Source organism: Diabrotica virgifera, chromosome 8 (assembly GCF_917563875.1).
Source record: "Diabrotica virgifera virgifera chromosome 8, PGI_DIABVI_V3a".
NCBI classification, from domain to species: Eukaryota; Metazoa; Arthropoda; class Insecta; order Coleoptera; family Chrysomelidae; genus Diabrotica; species Diabrotica virgifera.
The window spans coordinates 56,557,935-56,584,239 of record NC_065450.1 but is presented as its reverse complement, the minus strand read 5'-3'; the positions used below and the strand labels follow the sequence as shown (position 1 = coordinate 56,584,239).

The 26,305-nt window shown below is 34.2% G+C and overlaps 1 protein-coding gene across 1 annotated transcript in view; it reads right to left on the bottom strand.

Annotated features, from left to right (window-relative positions):
• LOC114339255 (chorion peroxidase-like) overlaps positions 1 to 26,305 on the bottom strand; it is a 141,739-nt gene that overhangs the window by 14,920 nt on the left and 100,514 nt on the right. The window contains exons 11-12 of the mRNA XM_050658630.1: positions 23,563 to 23,721; positions 19,610 to 19,814 (exon numbers count right to left, since the gene is read on the bottom strand). Coding sequence (XP_050514587.1) covers positions 19,610 to 19,814; positions 23,563 to 23,721 — 364 coding nt within the window. The remainder of the gene's footprint in view (positions 1 to 19,609; positions 19,815 to 23,562; positions 23,722 to 26,305) is intronic.

Sequence of the window (26,305 nt, the reverse complement as noted above, 5' to 3'; positions counted from 1 at the left end):
TAGTACCACAGCAACTTTCATACTTAAAATATTATATACATACATGCATATTTGACACAAATAATACATGCATATACATGCATATTTGACATGACTAAAGGAATATACATTATACATGCATATTTGACACAAATAATATGCATATATATGCGCATATATCTTCCTTTTCAGCCTGCATATTTGCCTGAATTTGCAATATAACATAAAATAAAAATGTATACCATTTTTATTCAGTTGAAATGCGAAGTCAAAACAATCTGATTTTTCACTTAGAACAGGGAGCGTAGTCCAGCACTCTGAATCGACGATTTTCGACTCTTATTGGAGTCATCATCGGAGAGGCGTAGGCCTGCTGTTCTCTGCTCGAAGTGACCAAACCATGAAAGTTTATCCCCACATTGCAACTGACGTGTATTGATTAGGTGACTAGCGTCATCTGGCAATTGAAAGGTGAAGTTTTCAATTCTAATAGCAACATTAATAATATTGAATTAGGAGTGTTGCTATTAGGAATGAAACCTTTACCTTTCAATTGCCAGATGACGCTAGTCACCTAATCCATACACGTCAGTTGCAATGTGGAGATAAACTTTTGTAGTTTGGTCACTTTGAGCAGAGAGCAGCAGGCTCTACGCCTCTCCGATGATGACTCCAATAAGAGTCGAAAATCGTCGATTCAGAGTGCTGGACTGCGCTTCCTGTTCTAAGTGAACAGTAAGATTGTTTTGCCTTCGCATTGCAACTGAATAAAAATGGTATACATTTTTATTTTTTGTTATATTAGTATTACTCTACGTAAAATGGGCACTACACTCATTCGAACCTTATAAATCGCCAGGATTAGATGGGATTTATCCAGTACTGTTGCAGAAGGGATCCGACCTTCTGGCAAATAGAATATGTACAGTGCTTCGGAGCAGTTTGGCTCTAGGATATATTCCAAAGGCATGGAGAATGATCAGAGTAACTTTTATACCAAAACCTGGAAAAACTGGACAGGATGGGGCAAAGTCTCTGAGACCAATAAGTCTTATGTCTTTTCTGCTTAAGACGCTAGAAAAACTGCTAGATAGGCATATACGGGATGGCGTATTGGAAAACAGACCGATACATAAGAACCAGTATGCATATAGAGCAGGAATGTCAACAGAGACAGCATTACATCAGCTTGTAGAAAAAGCTGAATATGCTCTCAAGCACAAAGAGGTACTATTAGCGACCTTTTTGGACATAGAAGGAGCGTTCAATAACATATCCTTAGAAACAATCTCAAGAGCATCGAGGAGAAAAGGGATCGATGAAATTTGTTGCAAGTGGATAGACCACATGCTACAACAGAGACTCGTATATACGTCCATTCTAGGGGAGAGCATTATCGCCCAGGTCCGACGAGGGTGTCCGCAGGGAGGTGTTCTGTCCCCGCTAATATGGAACCTTGTCATGGACGATTTGCTTGAGTCCCTGGAATTGAACGGCCATGAAACCCTGGGCTATGCAGACGACTTGGTAGTCCTTGTTCAGGGAAAATTCCAAAACATAGTAAGGGAACGCATGCAACAGGCCCTTAATATTGTCACCAAATGGACTGAGGAAGAAGGGCTGAGAGTCAGTCCTTCCAAAACAGTCACAATTGCGTTCACCAGAAGAAGGAAGCTGGAGGACTTAGGGCCTCTGATCCTTAATGGTGAACAATTGGAGCTGTCTAAAGAGGTAAAGTATCTAGGGGTTATACTGGACCCAGAACTTACCTGGAACCGACAGCTTGAAAGAGTAATTAAAAGAGCGGAGGCGACATTAATGCTGACCAGACGCACACATGGAAAAACATGGGGACTCTGTCCGAAAATGGCGTACTGGACATATACAACGATAGTGAGACCCATGATAACATATGCATCCTTGGTATGGTGGACAAAGATGCAGCAAAGAACCGCTATAAACAAGATAAGCAGGATACAAAGACTTGCATGCTTGGGAATAACGGGAGCAATAAAAACAACACCGACGGCGGCACTGGAAACCCTGTTAGACCTACCCCCTCTTGATATATTTATCAAAGGGGAAGCGAGGATGGGAGCATACAGGCTGCAAGGAAAACCAAGGGATAAATACGAGAACCTTGGCCATAATCAGATTTGGAACTATGGTGGGGTAAGTATATCTGATACATACACTGACCACATGGTACCAAAATACACATTTAATAGGAACTTCGGAATAGAAATCAATGACCGAAGGGAATGGAACAGCATCAGTAGCAAAATCAGAGGATCAATCTGGTATACAGACGGATCAAAAACCGATGAAGGCACTGGAGCCGGTATTTTTAGTGAAACAGAGAATGTAGGACTCAGTTTCTCACTAGGAACATACACAACTGTGTTTCAAGCGGAAATGTACGCAATTCTGCAGTGTGTCGCAATGAACAACTTGAGGGCCTATGAAAATAGACGGATCAATATACTCACAGACAGCCAAGCATCACTGAAGGCACTAATGAGCCCGAAAGTGACGTCAAGGCTGGTATGGGAATGCCGGCAAGAACTGGAAGAACTGGCCGAAAGAAATAGTGTAACTCTATTCTGGGTGCCAGGACACACCGGGATAGACGGTAATGAGAAAGCAGATGAGCTGGCAAGGAACGGTTCATCAACTTTATATTTTGGCCCAGAACCTGCTCTAGGAGTACCTAAAACAATAATTAGGGGACAAGTCAGGGAATGGGTCAAAAACAAACACAAAGAATACTGGGGGAACGTACCTGGTCAGCGACACGGGAGGCCCTTAATAAGGGAACCCTCAAAACGGAGAGCTGAGGAACTAATAAAATTACATAGGAGTCAGCTCCGCATAATTACAGGTCTTCTCACGGGTCACTGTGCCCTAAAAGGACACCTGAATAGAATTGGGCTGTACGAAGGGAACCTTAACTGCAGACTGTGCAATAGGGGAACTGAAACAGCACATCATGTACTGTACGAGTGTGAGGCTTTGGATCACAAAAGGCAGGCTATTTATGGACAACCAAAATTAAGTCCAGCAGAATATGCCACCCAACCCATGCTAGGGATGTACAATTTGGTACGTGGAACCAAGCTTGTGGATTGGGTGACATAAAAGGTAGGATGGTTGGCACAATAAGCCCATGAGGCTGCAGTGCCATCGGAGACATATGTCAGACGACCTCCAAAAAAAAAAAAAAAAAAAAAATTACTCTACTACCAAACTACCTAACTTTACTACCAAGCTGCAGATGGGGGTTGTGAATTGCAACTTTTTGGAATTCCCTCCCTTTGTCTTCGCTGCAGCATACATCTGGCTTGCAAATTTTAGAAGCCTTGGAGGTGTTACCAGGGAAATGGATCAATAAGTTTTTCAATTTAAAAAATTTTAGTAATATTTTTAATATTTTTCAATATTATTAATGTTGCTATTAGGATTGAAGCGATTGAGTGAGCATAGAAGCGAAACTGAAAGCGAGGTAGAAACAGACGAAGAAACTAAAAGGAAGAGAACGGAAGGGAACGATGACAGTTTTGAAAGAAGTAAAAAAGCAAAGAGAACACAACAGAAAAATGAAGCAGACAAAGATAAAAATGCAGTCATGATTAGAATGATGAAAGAACTTATGGAGAAAAATGAAGAAATGATGAATGAAATAAAACAGGTCAGGAAGGAACAAGCCGAAAACAATAAGCAATTAATGGAAATGAGGCAAGAGAATCAGAACTTGAAAAGAGAGGTAAAGCAACTACAGGAAAGAATCGAATACATAGAAAAATACAGTAAGAAGAAAAACCTGATAATATCAGGATTAAAAATAGACACAAACGACGATAGAAATATTAGAGAAGAAATGGAAAATTTCCTAGTCAGAGAACTGCAAGTTAAAGTGAAATTAAGGAACGCCACAAAAATTGGAGAGAATCTCTGTGTTATAGAAACGGAAACAATGACTGAAAAAATGGAGATATTGAAAAACAAGAGAAAGTTAAAAAACCACAACGAACGCATTTACATAAACAGTGACCTAACGATGAAAGAAAAAGAAATACAGAAACAATTAAGCAAGGTGGCGAAAGAAGAAAGAGAAAAAGGAAAAATGGCAAGAATTGGATACAAAAAGTTAATAGTAGACGGTAGAGAATGGAGATGGGATGAAGAGAAGGAGCAGCTATACGAAATAAAAAAAGGAGAAGCTGCACCAGGGGGGTCAAAAAAGTAAAAAATAATAATCAACATGAGAAAAATGGTAACGACATGGCTACAATAAGGACGATGAATTCGGAAAAAGGAAAAGAAGATAAGAAAGGAAATAAACAAATTGAAAATGTACTGAAAGTGGGTACATGGAATGTAAGAGGGACCTACGATGAAGGAGCATTAAGAAATTTAGATAAAATACGAGAAAAATATAGAATCGAAATAATGGCCTTGCAAGAGACCAAGCAACTAGGAAGTGAGATAGTAAAAGTTGGGAAAAGTACCCTTTTTAAAAGCGGCGGGCCAAATAGATACCTGGGGACTGGTTTTATAGTATCAGACAGAATAAGACGAGTAGTAACTGACTTCCAAGCAATATCAGAAAGACTGTGCTATTTAAGATTTCGCGGGAAGTATAGAAAAATTAGCATAATTAATGCACATGCTCCTACAGAAGAGAAAGACGTGGAAACAAAAAATGAGTTCTACGAACAACTCGGTGAGCTAATTGGGAAAATACCAAAATATGATATAAAAATAATTGTGGGAGATATGAATGCGAAAGTAGGAAGAGAAGAAATTTATATGAATATAACAGGAGGTAAAAGCCTACATAAAGAAATAATGACAATGGCAAAAAACTAATAGAACTTTCAATGGAACATAACCTTAAGATAGTAAGTACACAATTTGATCATAAAGATATACACAAAATAACCTGGATCTCTCCTGATGGAAAAACGAGAAACCAAATAGACCATGTCCTCATTGAAAGAAAACACAACAAATCTGTGACTGATTGTAGAAGTTACAGAGGAGCAGACGCGGATAGCGATCATATATTGACAATAGTCAAACTTAAGCAAGAAATTCCCAAGCTAACAAGAAAAGGAACACAACGGAAAAAATACCAATTAGAGCGACTCCAAGATAAAGAGGTAACAAAAAGAACAGAGGAAGAGATAAACAAGGGATTGGAAAGAATCACGACCGGGAACCTAGAAGAGGAATGGGAACAAATACAAGCAGCTGTGATAGAAGCGGCAGACCTTAGCATTGGGAAAGCAGAAAAAGAAAATAGAGAACAATGGTTTGATGAGGACTGCAAAAGAATTCTAGAGCAGAGAAACAACGCAAAAATGGAAAATATTAGAAACAACACAGAAAAAAGTAACGAGTATTATAAAGAAAAGAGAAGAGAAGCTAAGCGATTATGTAGGCAAAAGAAGAGAAAAGCACTGAAAAAGCAACTAGAAATAATAGAAGAAAACTATGTCCAAAAAGAAGTTAAAAATTTTTATCAAGGAGTAAAAAAAACACGAGGGACTCAAAATAAATGCATAATGTTTTGCAGAAATAAAGATGGTATGTTGTTGGGAGACAAGACAGAAAAATTGAATAGATGGGCAGAATACTTCGGAGAATTATTAAACGATAAAGCCCAAACAGAAACAGAAATGCAACAGCGAGGGCAAGAAATCGAACAACAACAAATACAAGAAGCGGAACCACAACAAACACAAGCACCGACAGAAAGGGAGATAATAACAGTAATAAAGGACCTAAAAAATAATAAAAGTGCCGGAGAAAGCGGAGTTCCAGCAGAGATATTAAAGGTAGGAGGAAATATACTGCAGCAAAAAATAGCTGGACTTATAAAGAAAATATGGGACAACGAAAAAATGCCGGAGCAATGGAACACAGCACTCATCTGCCCAATTCACAAGAAAGGTGATAAGACCATATGTGAAAATTACAGAGGAATCGCACTGTTAGAAGTGGTGTATAAGGTATTAGCAAAAATTATAAGAACTAGATTGAAAGCTTATGAATCAGAGATAATAGGAGAATACCAGGCTGGTTTCAGACAGGGAAGAGGAACAACCGATCAAATTTGTTTGCTAAAGTTATTGCAAAACAATAGTTATGAACAAAATCTAGGATTACATATGCTCTTTATCGATTTTAAACGGGCTTACGACTCAATCTCACGAAACGAGCTATACGAAGCAATGAGAGCACTAGGAATATCAAAGAAACTGATACGATTAGTTAAAATGACGTTAACCAACACAGTCAATAAAGTGTAGTTTTTCAAATCAGTTTAACGTCAACAGGTTCGTTTCGGTTCCTCAAATTGATAAGACGTGCGATACTTAAAATCTAATTAAAGAAATCGGTGTTTTCACCTCGTAATTAAAAAACTAGTTATTCATATTAAAGTACACATATCGATATTAAAAAAGTGAAATCTAAGTGGTTTTTAAATCATGAGCGTTAATAGCGGGGGTGGACAACCCCCCGATAAAGATGATTTAGAGTGTGCAATGGATGTGTCCCGTCCGGATCATCCAGCTTCGCCAGTGCCGGATCTTCCAGCTTCTCCAGTGGAGGAATTTAGAGGATTCCAAAATCCCAATTCACAGATAAGTACTGTTAATGATTCTGATACTGTTTCCGGGAAAAATGTAGATGTAAATACGGTCATTAAAAATATTAATCAATATTCTTCTAAAGATAATGCTCCATTTTTTGTTTATGTTCAAAGTAAAACAGGGAGAATAGGGAATCTCCATAGGGTAGCTACCTCTAGACTGATTATTAATTCTGTTCCAGAAATTAAACAGGACATAGCTAACATATCAATAATAGGAGCTAATAAAATAAAGGTCGAATTAACTTCTTATACAAGCGCAAATAAATTATTAACAGCACAGACCTTAAAAGATAAATACGATACATACATCCCAATGTTTTTTACACATGTAAGGGGGGTCGTAAGACAAATAGACTTAGAATTATCGGAACAGGAATTAAAAGAAATTATTAAACCGAAATTGGGCAACAATTTTGAAGTAAGTCACGTAAAAAGAATTTCACGTAAAAATGACCAAAATGAAATTGTTCCAACAACTACTATTATAGTTACATTTAGAGGTCAACTTTTACCCACAAAGGTAATAATAGAAAAAATGGTGTATGATGTCGAAAAATACGTGCCAAGAATAATTCAGTGCCTGAATTGTTTAAGATTTGGGCACGTCAGTCTGCAATGTAGATCAAAAGAACGTTGTAAAAACTGTGGAGAAGATCATAAGGCAGAAAGCTGCCAAAAAAATGAACCAATATGCATTTATTGTAAAGAAAAGCATTGCGCTACTGATAAAAAAAATTGTTCAGAATTTATTAGACAGAAGAATATAAAAAGAACAATGGTATATGAAAACCTATCATACGCCGAGGCGTCTTCTAAGCATGAAACAAGTTTTTCAAGTGTAGCAAAAAATAACACAAATTCTAACCGTTATACTGTTACTTTAAAAAGAAGGAGGTTAGCTATGTCCCCAGAGATCGATGAAACATTCGAAAAACGTAAAGAAATAATTTCAAATCCAAAAACTTTAACAGAACCTGTTTTCAATAAGTTTAAAAATATACCAAATTATAATAATGGTTGTGATGACTCTAACACGGTAAATAAACAGATAAAAACTTGCGAATCATTATTAAACCTTATCAAAGATATTTTAACTTTTTCAAATGTAGAAATTAAAAATAGTACACTTATTGAAAACATAAAAGACAGTATAACGCAAATTTTATCTGACTATGAGTAACTTAAATATACTGCAATGGAATGCTAGATCAATTTTGTGTAATAAAGGTCACTTTGAAAAATACATTTTCGACAATAAAATTAATGTAGTTTTGCTTTCGGAAACTTGGTTAAAGAAATCTTCACATTTTTTTATTAATAATTTTAATATATTTAGACAGGACCGTAATGACAATTTTGGAGGAGTTGCAATCTTATTAAGAAAATACTTTACCTTTTTTCCTAAGCCAAAATTTACTCCGATAAAGGATGTCGAATGTGTGTCGGTATCAGTTTCAATAAATAAAAATATAAAAATCCATCTATACTCTATATATGCCAAACCAAAACTAAACATTAGAGAAACAGATTGGGTTACCTTTTTTGATAGCTTAGAAAAGCCATTTTTGGTAGGAGGAGATTTCAATTGTCATCATACTGCATGGGGAAATAGTTATTCAGACATAGCGGGTTCAAGTCTTCTCGGTGCTATAGAGGAGTGTAACTTAAATTATTTAAATACAGGAAGCGAAACATTAATACCTAGATTTGGAAGTAATAACAAATCTGCTATAGATATTACAATATGCTCTAGAGATATAACTTTAAATTGTGATTGGAAAACTGATATTACACCATTAGGTACTTCCAATCATTTTCCTGTTCTAATTGAAACACATTTTAATACTACTAAATTATCCTTTAAGTGTAAAAACCAAGTTAATTTAAATAAAGCTGACTGGTCTTTTTTCTCTCAGATAGTAGATGAACAATTAGATGGAAGTAATAACGAAAGGTCATATAAAAGTTTTATAGAGTCAATAAATCATGCTACAAAACTAGCAATCCCACAGAAGAGAACAGAGATCAAATCAGAATTTAGCAAAGTTTGGTGGAATCAGAGATGTGCAAATGCTATTAAATGTCAACAAGAAGCTTTTTTGCTTTATAAAAGGCAGTCAAATTTAACTAACTATTTAAAATATAAAAATTCAGTAGCAGTCGCCAAAAAAATAATATTACAAAGCAAAAAAGATTCTTGGCAAGATTTTTGCAAACAACTTAACAGAAACACACCAATAAAAGATATATGGAAGTATATAAAGAAAATAAAAAATACATTTAATCCCCCAAGAAATAGGATCCAAATAGGTGAGTGGGTAGAAACATTCTTTAATAAAATTGCTCCAAGTTGGGTGGAAACAAATATTCGGCCGACTATTTCACTGAGCACGGATGATATAGATAGTGAATTTTCAAGTATGGAAATAAAACAAAGCCTTAAAACAAACAATAACACAGCACCTGGAGTTGATAACATTTATTATAAAATGCTCGCTAGTTTGTCAGAATCAAGTATTGAAATTTTTCGCAACATAATTAACTCAATATGGAATCGGGCAGAATTTCCAACAAGCTGGAAGGAATATAAAGCAATCCCAATTCTGAAACCAAATAGAGATGCTGAAGATCCAGAGTCATATAGAGCAATTTCTCTAGCTTCTTGTGTATTAAAAACTGTAGAAAGAATGATCAAAGTCAGACTAGTTCATTGGCTCGAAAATAATAAAAAATTACCTAAATTACAGTTTGGCTTCAGAAGAGGATGCTCAACTATTGAAAATATCGGCAACCTAGTAAGTGATATAAATATCGCCTTTACTAATAACAACTCCGTTCCAGCAATTTTCGTAGACATAGAATCAGCATATGATAACGTCATATTAGACATTCTCTATGAAAAAATGGAAAAAATGGGAATCTCCCAATCTTTGACCTCACGTATAAGATTACTATATTCCGATAGGTCAGTGTCAATAAATATAAATGATGAAACATTGGGACCTAAAACGACCAATATTGGGTTACCACAAGGAAGTATACTAAGCCCTGTACTATACTTAATATATACAGCAGATCTGGAAAGTAAAATTAAATGTAGTGAGACCGTTTCTATACTACAATTTGCCGATGACATTTGTATATATTCCCCATGCCAGTATATTGAAGAAGGGTGCAAAAAATTAAATATAGCCTATAAGAACCTTAATAAATGGTGCAATGAAAATGGCCTAAAAATTTCCAGGAAAAAAACAGAAGTCTGCATTTTTACGAGGAAAAGAAAACACATTCCAACAGAAATAACATTGGATACAACAAAGTATAGTGTACGGGCATCTGTAAAATACCTAGGAATGTATCTGGATAAAAAAATGACATGGAAAAACCACATAGATTATTTAATCAAGAAAACTGAAAAAGGAATTAACATCTTACGGTCAGTGTGTGGAACAAAATGGGGATCAGATCCAAACGTAGCAATCCTTTTGTACAAATCCTACATTAGGTCAATACTGGATTATGGTAGTTTCTTCTATGACCAAGCTTCCAAAAGTCAACTAGAAAAAATAGATCACGTAGTAAATAAGTGTCTAAGGCTATGCCTAGGGGCTTTAAAAAGTACACCAATTGATTGCTTATTTGCCGAAGTAGCAGAAACTCCACTAAAATATCGCCGAAAGATTTTAGCTTCCAATTTTATAGCTAAATTAAGTTCTAAAAATAGCAACTTAGTCCAAAAAATCAATATACTGTTTACATCGGATCTTACCCATAGTTATTGGAAGTCGAAAAAAAGTTTAACTATTACTGAGTCATATTATGTAATAAATAACGTAATAGAAGAAATATACTCTTCAGATATAGATCCATTATATAGCATAAATATTTATAACATCCATCCAATTAACTGTGTTTTTCTCCAAGACTATTCAAAATTTCACCCAAGGATTAGACAATACATATTTGAGGAGGATTTAGAAAAGTATCTTCCCAGATGTCAATATATATTCACGGATGCATCAAAGAACAACAAGAAAGTAGGTTGCGCTATATTTGATCCACATAAAAATCATAAAAAATCCTTTAAATTAAATGAAAAGCTTACAATATATACTGCAGAATTAATAGCCATATTAGAAGCTCTCCTGTATATAAGTAATATGAAAATTACAGCAGAATCATTTGCAATTTGTTCTGATAGTAAAAGTGCTATTATGAAAATAAAAAATATCCACCAAGTCAGTAGTAATTATATTTTGACTAATATAATTATTAAACTTCAAGAATTACAAACAAAAAAAATCAATGTATCATTAGTTTGGATTAAAGGACATTGTGGAATAAAAGAGAATGAAGAAGTGGACGAAGATGCTAAGAAAGGAAGTAGAACTGGAGAGCTTTTAAGTTATAAATGTCCCCACAGTGAAATTGCCTGCCACGTAAAACCCATAATACTAGCCGAATGGAGAGAAATGTATAGTAACAGTCCAAAGGGAAAATTTTATAAAAACATAGTTACCAAGCCTCCTGGCCAGTCTTGGTTCTCAAGACTGTCGGGAAGCAAGCGGTTTTTCTCTGTTTTGTGCAGGTTAAGGTTCAACCATGTTTTAACTCCCCAGTACAAATATAAAATAAAATTGAGTGATTCTCCTAATTGTTCATGTGGAGAAGAAGGTACAGCGGAGCACATGATCCTAGGCTGTTCTAGAATAATAAACGAGGTTAAATTATTAAATGAAGAAATGGCCAAAATACCCAAAATCACCAGACCATATAACCTAACTCAACTATTAAGAGCAGAAGATTTCAATGTTTATCAAATTTTGTACAAACATATTTTATGTATTAGATTAAGTTTATAACCTATGTTTTTTTTCCTTTCGTGTTAAGCCCTACGCCTATCCGAGGTCCACCTGTCTCGTCTAAATGCTCTGATCGACCCCTGAGCGTCAAATTGTGTCCTAGTCTAATATCCCAAATTATATTGAAAAAAAGACAATGAAAAATAAAAAAAAATATATCAAAAAAAATATATATATAAATAAAAAAAATAAAAAAAAAATAAATAAATAAAAAAAAAAATACATAAAAAAATGATAAAAAAAAATCAAAATGAAAAGAAATAATTCCAAATAAAAACAAAAATCGTTGAAAATTAGATATAGGTATATAAAATAGTTCTTTGTAAAATTAGAGCAGGATTGTGATTGGATACATACCTGAACAAATCAGTAGAAAGCAGGAAGCACTCCTTTGGAGCTTCCGCATAAATAATACAAATAATCCCAAAAAGGTAAGATGGCGAATGGACATTGACTCCGAAGCCAATAATGCTCAAACACACACACACACACAACGTCAACAGAGGATTAAAACAAGGGGACCCCCTGTCAACAGACTTATTCAATCTAGTACTAGAAAATATAATTAGAGGAGCCAATATCCAGACAAGCGGCACGATTCTTAACAGAAGATAACAGTGTATAGGTTTTGCAGATGACCTGGTGTTTCTGACGCGTTCAAGAATAGAACTTCAAAAAATGTTCAAGCAATTTGAAGAAGAAGCAGAAAAATATGGCCTGACTATAAACCAAGGAAAAACCAAGTATATGGAAATGAGAGGAGAAAATGCTGAAGAAAATAAGTGGATTACTCTAAGGACAAACGACAAAGATTTGAGAAGGTAACTGAATTTGAGTACCTTGGAGTCACAGTTACAAATAGAGGAGACGAAGAGAGAGAGATAGATAAACGGTTGTTGCAGATAAACACTGTTGAAGGCAAAAAACGTGTCCAGGGCAGCCAAGATCCGAGCGTATGAAGCAATAGTGAGACCAACGGTGCTGTATGCATGTGAAACTTGGACAATGAACCAGAAAGTAGAAAAGAAGCTAGAGATTTGGGAGAGAAAAATATTGAGAAAAGTTTTTGGTGGTATAAAGGAGGATAACGGGGAATGGCGCAGAAGAACAAACCAGGAGCTAATGGAGATGTATAAGAAACCTAAAATAACTCAGAAAATCAAGGCACAGAGTGTTAGATGGTTGGGCCATGTTTTACGAATGCCACAAGAAAGAAACGTCCTAAGAGTTTTATCAGCAGGAGAACAAGGGAAGAAAAGAAGAGGGAGACCACGAAGGAAGTGGTTTGATGCCGTCCGGACTGACCTAGAAGAAATGGGTACAAGAGACTGGACAGGACAAGTACAGGACCGCAAAAAGTGGTAGAAATTAGCCAAGACTCTCGAAGCCAAGGTCATCTAAGGCCTGTAGGGCTGTTATATATATATATATATATATATATATATATATATATATATATATATATATATATATATATATATATATATATATATATATATATATATATATGTATATTAGGATTGAAAACTTAACTTTCAATTGCCAGATTGCCAATTGCTAGTTACCTAATCCATACACGTCAGTTGCAATGTGGGGATAAACTTTCATGGTTTGGTCACTTCAAGCAGAGAGCAGCAGGCCTTCGTCTCTCCGATGATGACTCCAATAAGAGTCGAAAATCGTCGATTCGGGGTGCTGGACTGCGCTTCCTGTTCTAAGTGAAAAGTAAGATTGTTTTGCCTTCGCATTGCAACTGATTAAAAATGGTATACATTCTTATTTTATGTTATATTAGTATTACTCCTATAGAGTAACTAGGTACATTTTCCGTTGGAATTTTACCAAGCTGCAGACGGGGGTTGTGAATTGCAACTTTTTGGAATTCCCTCCCTTTGTCTTCACTGCAGCATCCATCTGGCTTGCAAATTTTAGAAGCCTTGGAGGTCTTACCAGGGAAATGGACCAATAAGTTTTTCAATTTAAAAATCTTTTAGTAATATTTTTAATATTTTGCAATATTATTAATGTGGCTATTAGGATTGAAAACTTTACCTTTAAATACTTATATTGGAGAAACGTCATGTACCTACGAAAGTTTAATGTATCAAGTTAGGAATCAAGATATCCTTTTTAAATATATTTTTGATTACGTCATCAAATATTGAGGTGTGGATTAAATTAATATCAAACTTTATTAAAGAATAAACTGATTAAAAAGTTTTTAAATCAAATGAAAAATCAAGCAATATTATATAATTAAAGCCTATTATTTCAGTGAATTTTTATAAAATATTTCAACCCACACATATTCATTATATTTATTATGGTGTCGGGATTTGCGAGATGTATTCCTGACACGTTTGCTAATGTTTAATAAAAATGTTTGGTATTTATGATCAGGGATATGACCTACTGATATTAATTTTAATTTAATATTTTTAGATACACGTTTAATATCACGTATACCTGTCATTTATTAACCGTTTTTGTTTAAACACTGTTTATTGGATATTTATATCTCCCGCTAAATTTGGTAAAATAATCTAATACGAGTATAGCGAGAGTTTGGTAAATATTTTCTCTTAATATAGAGCCGTACTGTTATTTTTTTAATTGTTTTCGCTTCGAAGTGGGTAATTGTGGGTAATTATTAGAGCGATTTTTTACTTTCATCACGTCCTATTATCTCAGTTTTCTTCATCTAATTGTTAGAAGTAGGTACTTCTCTTTCCTTATGCATACATCTCATTAGGTACCTCTACGACTGCTTAGTATGTACCGATAACTAGGGGTCGCCAAGTTCTTGAAAATTTCAATATCTTGTCTTGATCTTGTCGTGATTTCAAGACAATATCAAGACAAGAAGTAATTTTAGATTTCAAGACAAGACAAGAAATTTTTTGTCAATACCAAGATTTCTTGTCAAGGAATCAAGAAATCTTGAAATATCTTGACTAGGTATTATTTTGTGAAAAAGATAACATATTTTATTTTAACATAAAATAACGTATTTTAATGTATTGAACACTTGATTTGCTAAAATTCATGTAAATGTAACATAAATTTTTAAATCGGAATTGATAAGCCATGAATTAAGGCAGATAATACTTCTTATGCTGGGGCCACAGTAACGGCATTACACGTTACTGTGGCTCCAGCATTATGGAGTCAACGTCTAGCCGATTGCTTGACTTTGTTATTGGTAAAGCTGCTATTGAAAATAGCCTCTCCGCAGGTACAGATGTTGCTGGCGTTCAGAGAAAATCCTTGGCCATTTTCGATAATAACGGGTAGACATTCTCGTGTCTTCTCTACCAATCAAGTGGATTCTCAGCATCTTCTTATCTAGGCTCATTTAAGTATTTTTTGACTCTGGTATTAGATTTTATAGGTCATTCTGGGATTTATTAGGCCGTGTCAGCACGCATCGCAATAAAAAGGTCGCCGGGGAATCACCGGACCAGGAAATCAAGAAATTTCAAGATCTTGAAATTTCTTGAGTCAAGAAAAGATACAACATGCCAAAAAAACGTCGAGACAATATTTATAAATTTCTTAATTTTTTCTCAAGACAAGACAAGAAGTTGTTCTCAAGACAAGAATTCTTGTCTTGTCGACCCCTACGGATAACACAGCAACTCAGCAGGCATATTTTTAACCCAAGGTTTAAGTCTCAACAGCAAAGAAGCCTCTTTATTCTTATACTTAAATGTACATACTTCTGGCCTGTTCGATTCTGATTCGTACTTCTCTAAAGCTGTCTTTGTTTTCCTTAATGGTTGTACCAAGGTATTTGAGTTCTCTTACTTTTTCAATAGGCTGATTCTGTACTGTTCTGTCACAGTATATAGAGGTTCCACAGTAAAATCACTCCTCTGTCGGCGCTTTGATCTCAAGAAGTAATACCGTCAGTGCGCAATTGGTAATTCACCAGTGGTGGATGCGGGTTTTCCCTGTTAAAATCCGTACGTTTCTATGCGACTAGCAATGCGAGAGTGGGGCAAAAGCGACTGCCAACATTGCGCGGTCGCCATGCGCGACTACAGATTTTACTTCCAATTTTTCGGAGAGTGGTTCTACTGTCCCTCTTTATACTGTGGTTCTGTTCTCACGAATGGCTGGAGTTGTCTTTGTTATTATTATACAGTGTGTCTGCGTAACTTGGAACCATATGGGAAACTTTTTTAATATCAATTTTACGAAAAAAAGGTATTCTTTATAAAGTGCTCTGCATAGTCCAACATCTAAGACGCAATCATCAGATATCAAATTTTATCAACAGTATACGAGGTATGTCAAAAAATATGAATTTCGCTCAGGAGTAAAGTGCCTTTTACACTCTTCTAATTGAAAAAAGAAATTTGAAAATTTTTCTCAAATGACGGACACCCAACATCATTTTTATTTATGATAGCTCCGTTATTATTAATTTTGCGAAAAAAATTATTCTTTATAAAACGTTCTGTATAATCTCACAACTACGATAAAATAATAGGATATTAAATTTTGTCAATTTTATAGGAGGTATGTAAAAAAATATGAATTTCGCTGTAGAATAAAGTACCTACATTTAATTTTCACAATATTAAAATTTGTTATTATAAAAAGTTGTTCAGAATTAAAAACTATGTTTCAATATGCAATTGCATCCTTCTAGCTGAAATATTGTAAACTATAAATGTATTTTACTCTTGAGCGAAATTCATATTTTTTGACATACCTCTTATAAAATTGAAAAACATTGATATCTTATGATTGCATCTTAGTTTTTTGACTATTCAGACATTTTTATAAAGAATAACTTTTTCTCGCAAAATTAATAATAACGGAGTTATCTTAAATAAAAAAGATGTTGGGTATCAGTAATTTGAGGAAAATTTTCAAAAAATTTTCAATTAGAAGAGTGTAAATGAATATTATAACATAATTTTTATTTACAAACAACTTTTCTTAATAACAATTTTTCATATTGTGAAATATAAAGGCACTTTACTCTTGAGCGAACTTTTTTGTACATACCTCGTATATTATTGTAAAATTTGATATCTGATGATTGCATCTTAGGTTTTAGACTATGCAGAGCGCTTTATAAAGAATAACTTTTTTTCGTAAAATTGATATTAAAAAAGTCTCCCATATGGTTCCAAGTTACGCAGACACGCTGTATATTTCGTCTTGCTTATATTGAGCGATAGTCCATATTCTTTACTTACTGCCTTCACTTTATGCATCTATAGGTCTTCATGTGATTCGGCTAAAAAAAACTGTATCATCAACAGATCTCATATATCATGATATTTATGATCATACCATTAATTTCAATGCCTACGTTTTGTTAATCGATTGCCTTATTTAACTAATATGTCTTACGAGTATATGTATATTGAATATTATTGGTGAAAAATACACTTTCTTCGAATATCCCTTTGCATTTCTATTTCTTCTGATGTTATATCTTCTACACTCACTACTGCTTTTTGACCAAAGTCTAAGTTTGATATTTCTCTTATATCTCTGAGGTCTAATCTTCTTCTTTCTAATCTTCTTCTTAACGTGCCCTATCAAGTCCCCTTGACGTTGGCGATTAACATGGCGAAACTGTCTCTGTCTTGAGCTATTCTAAATAGGTGTTCTGCTTTCTTTATTCCTGTCCACTCCCGGATATTCTTCAACCAAGAGGCCTGCTTTCTACCAATTCCTCTGCGTCCTTCGATTTTACCCATCATAATAAGTTGAAGAATATTATACCGGTCTCCCCTTACTACGTGTCCAAAATAGGCCATCTTTCTATATTTCATGTTATCAAGCAGCTCGCGGGTAGCATTTGCTCTCTTAAGGACTGCCACATTTGTCAGCATAGCCGTCCATGGTAATCCATGCCAATACGTCTGTGCAGCCACATTTCAAAGGCCTCCAAACGGTTAATGGTGGATATTTTTAATGTCCATGCTTCGACACCATACAAGAGGACTGACCAAATGTAGCATTTAATCATGCGCTTTCGAAGTTGAAGTTGCAAGGTATCATTACAGAAGAATGACCTCATTTTTTAAAATGTCGTGCGGGCTATCTCAATTCTACATTTTATCTCTTTATCTGGATCTAGTTGTTCAGTAATATGGCAACCAAGATATTTAAAACTGGGTACTCTTTGAATTATATGACCATCAACATATAAACGTGAATCTTGATGGGCCAAACGGCTAAATACCATGTATTTTGTTTTTGAACAGTTTATATTTAGGCCAAACTCTCTTCCCACTGTGTCATTAGCATTTAAAAGGTGTTCTAATCCATTCATATCATCACTTAAAATAACTGTATCGTCTGCATATCTGATTGTATTTATCAGAATTCCATTAACCTTCACACCCCATTCCAAATTATGCAGCGCTTCCTTAAATATTCTATCTGAATACAAATTGAACAACAGTGGGGACAGTATACAACCCTGTCTGACACCTCTTTGTATTTTGCATATTTCTGTTGATTTTCCATTTATGCAAGCTGTCGCTGTTTGACGCCAGTATAATTTTTCTATGATTCGCACATCTTGACTATCAACTCCTTTATCCTTTAATATTTTAATTAATTTGTGATGTTGTGCTCGATCAACGGCCTTCTTAGAGTCAATAAATACAGCAAAGACGTCTTTCCTTTGATCTCGGCATTTCTGCAATAACACATTTAGTGCAAAGAGTGCGTCCCGGGTTCCCAGTCCATTTCTGAAGCCAAATTGTGTTTCATCCTGGTCTTCTTCACATTTATCTCTGATTCTACTGTGGATGATACGTAGAAAGATTTTCAAGGTGTGGCTCATAAGGCTTATCATTCTATAGTCGCTACAGTTTTTCGGACGTTGTTTTTTTGGTAGGGTTATGAATTCGGACTTTAACCAATCTTCAGGGATATCACCAGTCGAATAAACATCATTGAAAAGTTTGACTAGTATTCCAATGTTTTCCTCATTTATGAGCTTTAACATTTCTGTAGGTATGTTGTCGGGACCAACGGCTTTCTTGTTTTTTGCTAATTTTATAGCATGTTGTATTTCTGATTTTAGTATTTCTGGTCCTTCACCTTCATCTAAAGTGTCCAGTTCTTCGGGTCTATCATCATTATACAGTTCATATATATAATTATACCAGGTAGTTCGAATTTCGTGTTCGTCTATTATCATTTTTCCCGGCGAATCGGTTATAGTATGTGGAGTTTTCTTATAATAAAGACCAGCTACTTCTCTAACTTTTTTAAACATATTAAACGTATCATGTTTTTCATTCAACTTTTCTAATTCCTTGCATTTATCCTCCATCCATTTTTCTTTAGCTACCTTTATTTTTTGTTTAATTAGTTTCTGTTTTTCTTTGTATTCTGTTTTGTTATCTTTCAGTTTTCTTCTCTGCTCCATCAATTCCAGGATTTCATCAGTCATCCTTCTTTCTAATGCTTTAATCAATTATTATAATATATAAAACACACGTGGAGTTTTTGATTCATATTTGAACCTCATTGCGACAGGACGTTAAATGCGAGTAGTGCCTTCCTTGTTCCTAGGTCTTTACGAAATCCAAATTGTGAATCGGTTATTTAGCAGATAGTAAAGCTCTAAAGTATTTACGTTTGCTTAAACTTAAATCCTTAAGCTTACAACCATTTCACACCGAGTGATTTTAGAAGTATTTTAATTACCAGTCCTTTTTCCTATTCTTCCTGTACTTTATATAAATCTGACAATATGTTAATTCCGTTGCTTAAATATTTCTTGAGAGATATACTGCTAGCTATCTCGCCATCTCTTTGGTGGTCTTCCCGGTGGTCATCGCCAGCTAGTTTTCCTTTTAGTGTAATTTCTGGTAGCCTGTGCTCCTAGATTCATTTTACTAAATCCAGTACGCTGCATTGTTTCTTGATGATGCTATTTCTTATCCTCTCCCTTCTTGTGTTCCATGATATTGCTCTTGGTTTTAATCGAAACATCGTAAATGATTTGGAGAAAGGTGAAACAAAATAAGGGAGAGACAGCTAAAAAGATAAATATGGCAATACATAAAAAAGAAAAAAAGAAAGTTAATTTTATTCAAAATTGTAGTACTTTAAGACTTACCTGGAGTAAAATGACCGGGACTAGAATTTGGATCGTGTTCAAAGAAATAACGGTCTCCTCTCCGTAACCTTAAGAATTGTTCTGCGATGATATCTCTAAAAACTGGGCCAACCAAGCTTCCATCAACTTTATCTTCTAGTAATCCTCCCACCCATAAATCTACGTCATCTACAGTAGAGTATACTTTACTTAACCGTTCGCCATACTGAAATTAAAATAAAAAACAATTAATTAAAAAGACAGTCCTGTAGTTTATCTACATTGTACAAGTAAAGTATGTATAAAGTAAAATAGAGATATAGAGCAAAGACAAAAAGTAAAGAGGTTGCTGAGAGAAAAGAAGAGAAACCCCGTAGAAAAAAGCTAAAAGAAATCGAAGAGAACTACTTCTTCTTCTCCTTGTGCCACTCCTATCGGAGATTGGAAATCATCAAGGCTACCCTGACTTTCAAGAGAAGTACAGAAATAAATAAATAAAAAACCTGTATCAAGATGCCAGAAATGAGAAAAGAGGATACTAACAAAAATCAATAACCGTTAAAAATAAAAGGGATGAATAAGATAAGCAAACAGAAGTAGTAGAGAGGTGAAATGAGTTGACGAATGACTAAGTGGCAAGAATAAGCCAAACCAAAGAGAATGCATGGAAGCAGAAGCAGGAAATGAACAATTAGAAGACATAGAAGTTAATTTACCCAGCAAAGAGCAAATCGAGGAAATCATAGAAATTATGAAAAACAACAAATCCCTGGACGTGATAACATAACAGCAAAGATGATAAAATATAGTAGAAAATTGCTAAATGATTGGATATACAAAATCATAAAGGAGACCTGGATAAAAAACAAATAGCAGAAGATTAGAAAAAAGCAATTATTTGCCCGATAAACAAAAAGGCGACAAAACACAATGCAATAATTACAGAGGGGTAGCATAACTAAATACCGTATATAAAATCGTATCAACATCCATAACGTATAAACTTTAAAAAGAAGTTGAAGATATAATAGACGAATATCAGTGAGAATTTAGACGAGTGAGAAGTACAGCAGACCAAGTATTCGTAATCAGAGAATTACAAGCAGAAAGCTATGAACACGACTTATATACCAATCCAATGATAGCGCTAGTCATCGACTTCCACATGAAAATGATAGAATAAGGAGGAATAAATTAAAAGAGACGCTTGAGGAACTGGGAGTTAGCAGGAAGCTACGCAACATGATACATCTTACTTTGGACAATACAGAGTCAAAATTAACAATCAATCATCATACAAATTTATAGTAAACGAAGGAATAAGGCATGGCGATCCTTTGTCATCATTACTCTTCATATTATGCCCAGAAATAATAATGTGAGAAGAGAAAAGCAATAGCGAAGGACTCCTATATCAAATAAGACACCAAGCTTTGGCATTTGCACCAAGCAAAACAAATTTTTCCAAGAAAAGAGAAGTGTTCTAGTGTTCCTACAAAAAAAGGACAACTTTTATGGAATTTTTAATACTTCTAGAGTTATTTTGAAGCTACTTCGCTTCTCTGAAATAGACCTATGATCTACTGGTATTGTAGAACGGTATCAACACGCTACCGCATTATCTTCTTCTTTTAGTACCTATTCGTTTCGAATATTGGCGATCATTCTGGCTATAATTATTTTATTAACTGATCCTTTAAATATATAAGTTGTTATGGAGAACCATTTTCTCAGGTTCTTTAACCATGATATGATTCTTCTCCCAATTCCTGCTATCCGAATACTTTACCTTGAAGGATTACCTTCAGTAATCTGTATTTAGTGCCGTTTCTCATTATGTGTCCGAGATATTCTAATTTTCTCCTTTTAATGGTATACATCACCTCTCTTTCTTTCCCCATTCTTCGTAATATGGTCTCGTTGGTTATTTTACCCGTCCATGCTATCCTTAAGATTCGCTTGTATAGCCACATCTCGAAGGCTTTAAGTTTTTTCTCCATTGCTTCAGTGAGTGTCCAGAATTCAACCCCGTAATATAATATTGAAAAGATATAACATCGTAAGTGCCTTACTTTTATCTCCAGAGTAAGGTTGTGGCTTTTAAAGAGTTTGACCATGTTATTGAATGCACTCCTAGCCTTCTCTATTCTACATTTTATTTCTTGTGAGTGATCCCATTGTTCGTTTACTATTGTTCCAAGATAGGTATACTGTTTTACTCGGTCCACTGGAGTATTCTTGATAAGTTGTTGGGCACCTCTAATTTTATTTTTGCTGATGATCATAAATTTAGTTTTTGATATATTTACTTGAAGTCCAAATCTTTCACTGACTTCATTTACTTTGTTTATTCATCATCATCAATGATGCTACAGCCCTATGAAAGAGCCTCGACCTTCCCAAGTCTATTACGCCAGTCAGTCCTATCCAGTGCCAACCGTTGCCAGTGTGCTGCGCCTATTTTTGTCCCATCCTCATCTACGCCATCCTTCCATCTAAGTTTTGGCCTACCCCTATTTCTACTTCCCACAGGTTGTGACATAAGAATTCTTCTAGAAAGGTTGTTATGCTGTGATCTTGCTAGGTAGCCTGCCCATCTTAGTCTGGCTATTCTTATAAGAGATACTACGTCGTTACTACCAAATATATGTTTATATCTGTGGTATACCTCGTAGTTGTACCTCCTTCTCCAAATACCATTTTCACAGGTGCCACCGAATATTTATCTCAGGATCCTTCATTCAAATATAAGCAGAAGGTTTTCGTCTGCCTTGGAGATGGTCCATGTCTCCGATCCATATGTCAACACTGGTTGTATAAGGGTTTTGTATATGGTTATTTTTGTTTTTTGGCTTAAGTTTCTGCTTCTCATATGTCTACTCACTCCAAAATAGCATTTGTTCGCTAGGATTATCCTTCGATTCCTTTGCTTGATTTCTTCCGTCATGGCGTTCTCCTTGGATTTTGTTTATTAGTTGCTCTAAACTGTTCAAACTCTCTGCAAAAATAACGGTGTCGTCTGCATAGCGGATGTTGTTTAGGCATTTTCCATTTAGGAGTGTTCCATATTTGCAATTTTTAAGGCTCCACTAAATATTTCTTCTGAACATAGCTTAGATAATATAGGCGAAAGAATACAACCTTGTCTAACGCCTCGTAGAATCTGGATCGCTTCCATTGGTTAACCTCACCACAGTAAAGGAGACAGTGAGTGAATACAGCAGCCGCTATTTGGTAAAATTAGAAAACCACCCTAATAATCTTGCACTAAACCTGCTGGATAATAGTGAGCAGACTCGAAGACTGAGGAGGCACAAACCATTGGAGCTACCACATAGGTTCTAAGCAGCAGTGAAGTGAAGTGTCGTGCAGTGCAGTACAGTGAACTACTTACCCTTTCAGGGCACAGTTCAATAATTTAAGAGGCTAGTGGAATCTTTGTTATCATTGGATAACAAATCCAAATTTATACTTACACCCCTTTGAACAAACAACTAACATGCTTATAATTTTTTTGTTTATTGATTGCATGTAGTGAGTAACCTATAATAAAAAAAAATGGTTAACCTCCAAGATTTATTTTTATTGTGGCTGATTGGATCCAGTATAATTTTTTTTATTATACGCCGGTCTATATCATCCATTGGGGCTTTTGTTAGAACATCCATCATTTTTCGGTGTTGAACTGTCTCAAAAGCTTTTTGGTAGTCCACAAAGCAGGTGTAACTATCGCAAGTCATATATCTGCATCTTTTAAATAATACCCGTAGACTAAACAGTGCATCTTTTGTACCAACGCCTTTCATGAATCCAAACTGTATGTCTTATATTCTCCCTTCGCTTAGCTCTCTACAGTCTACCCTACCGCATTATAAATGTATAAATTTGTAAAGCATTATATTTTCTTTAGCAAAAATTATTCAATTAATTAAAAAATTAATAATCCATTCGTATAAATACAATAATTCTCTTACCTCAGGACCAAAATCTCTGAAGGACTTGTATCTTGGTAAACCACTTAACTCCCTGTAATCGTTATACGGCCTTAATCCGTGATCCCTACCTCTTTGAATATTTATCGACGGTAAATCTACTCCAAATGGACTTCCAGCTCTAAACATATACTTTGTTAACTGGAATAAAAGAAAAATATTAATTTTTGTGTGTGCAAGGAATATCTCCGTATTTATTAAATGCTTTTCTTTACTTCAATAGTTTGCATCAAATCTTTAGACGTTAATTGACTGACTTTTCTTCAATGCAAATAAATGAAAATTTGCAGACATATACATTCGCGGGAACAATATACAAATAGTCAATAAAAAAAATGTATGTTTATTAATTGTTTAAATAAAAAAACTATTTTAATGGAAAAACTTGAAACTTTTACGGATTGTAGCTAATGATATGAACTATACATAATTTCACTTTTTACGTGAGTTGTTTACGTTCTGCTTCATAAATAAACAATAAAGTTTCAAATTTTGAACGCTCATTTATTTGTTTATATATAAATCGGCGTTTGTTCGTGTCAAATTTCAATACGATGCGAAACAATACTTCAACCAAAACTCGAATTCAAAAAATTCGTGTTTTTACCGTAGTCTTAGAAAAACCACCGGTAGAGACGTTTTGTGCTACAATTAACATTAGGATTCGTTTTGTCTTATTAATTAATTAAACGCTCTTCTTTAGTTCAATCGTTTGGGTCAAATCTTTGGACGTTATTTGACTGCCTTTTCTTCAATGCAAATGACTAAAGATGTGCAGACATATACATTCGCGGGAACAATACACGAATAGTCAATAAAAAATTTTTGAAGTTATACTTCTTTACGCGCGATGAGGGTGAATTTTTATATGTTAAAACCAGGCGCATACGCATCACCCAGGCGCATACGCGCATTATAACTTTGTTCTGATTGGATGTTCAAATGACATGTCAAAAATTATCCAATATGGCAGCTGTAGGACAGCTGTGATTTGGAGGAAAAGGTAAAGGTAAACAAATGTATAATATATTAGTTTTATTGTTGTGAGGACAGAAACAAAACAGTTTATAATATTGTAGTGACTTTTAAATAGTTTTTAAAAGCAACAGGTACGTAATAATTGTTAATGTATCATGGGTATAAACCTACCTGTTTGATCTGCCAAAATACATAGTATGTAATAATGTTTTATTTATATAATTTGATTACCATCAATATTCACCTAATATATTGTTTTCTTACTATATGTTTTGTTGTATTTTTTTTTCAATTCTAAAGTCCACTTTACATCAACAATAATTAATTGAACAAGAAATTGACAACAAGTTATTCAAGGTCAAATTTGGCTTATACAAAACACAATTCTACATCCAATTTTGCCGTGAATAAAAAGAAAATAAAGAAATTTGACAAAATAAAACATATCCAATTGTTCTATTTCATCAAATTCCTTCATTTTCTTTTACAAACCATACATTTTGTACTCGTCAAATTTGGCCTTGAATAACTTTGTCAATTTCTTGTTCAATTTATTGTTGATGTAAAGTGCACTTAAATCATTTCAATTCAAAATTAAAATAATTTGATCAATTTTCAAAATATCACAAGTTTAATGACGTTCTACACCTTCGGCAAAGAATTAAGGATTTGCATGAAATTTTAGTATGTTATAGTTTACTTCAAAAAACTAAGACTTGATTTTTTAAAAAATGTTTTACCGTGCCGTTTAATTACTATTAAGGGTCAAAGTTAAGTTTTAACATGGGCTCTTATGGGAATTCTTAAAAAGTTAATAACTTTTGACCCAAATTTACGATTTTTAATTATTTGTGCTTAAATTAAAGGTATTTTTGTAAGGAATAACATATTAAAAAATGAGGATTGTTTACCGTACCATTATTAAATAAAAGTGAAATTACTGTTTCGAAATTTAACAAAGTTGGTAGTAGTGAGATCAGCTGCACTCATAATTATATCCGAAACGTACGAGTCAATCACATGACCTCGGTGGTCTAGTTGTTGAGCGTTCGGTCAGAGTTCGAAACGTCCCGGGTTCCAATTCTCTACGATTCATTTTTTTTTTAGTTGTTTTAATAAAAATTTTTTGAAAGTGGTAGATAAGAAAGTTAGTTTAATATTTAAATAGAATACAATTACTTCGTTAAAATTATATAATAGAAGTATAACTTCTTACGTGCGTACAAAGTACACACACATTTTTTTTTTGTTTATTAATTGTTTAAATAAAAAACGATTTTAACGGAAAATGCTTAAATTCTCTTGTTTTTTACAATGAAGAAACTTTAAACTTTTACAGATTGTAGCTAATTATATGAACTATACATAATTTCACTTTTTACGTTAATTATTTACGTTATGCTAAATAAATAAACAATAAAGTTTCAAATTTTTTGCCGATTCCGACTACTTTTCATGTTTGTTTATACATGTTTGACTACATCATATGTTTTATACATATTTTAATAAAAATGACGATATATGTTAATGTTTGTAAAGTGTAAGACTAAAAAGTAAAAGATAAAAAAATATGAAAAATATATTTTTAAGAAACGCTTTTCTTTAGTTACGAGTGACTAAAATTAAACATATTATAAAAAAAATCAACTAAAAAGCAAAACATAAAAAAATTGAAAAAATCTCACATTTGTTAAAGAAAAGCGTGGTGCGAAAACCGTTTATTCGATGAAGAAGCGCCACGCTTTTC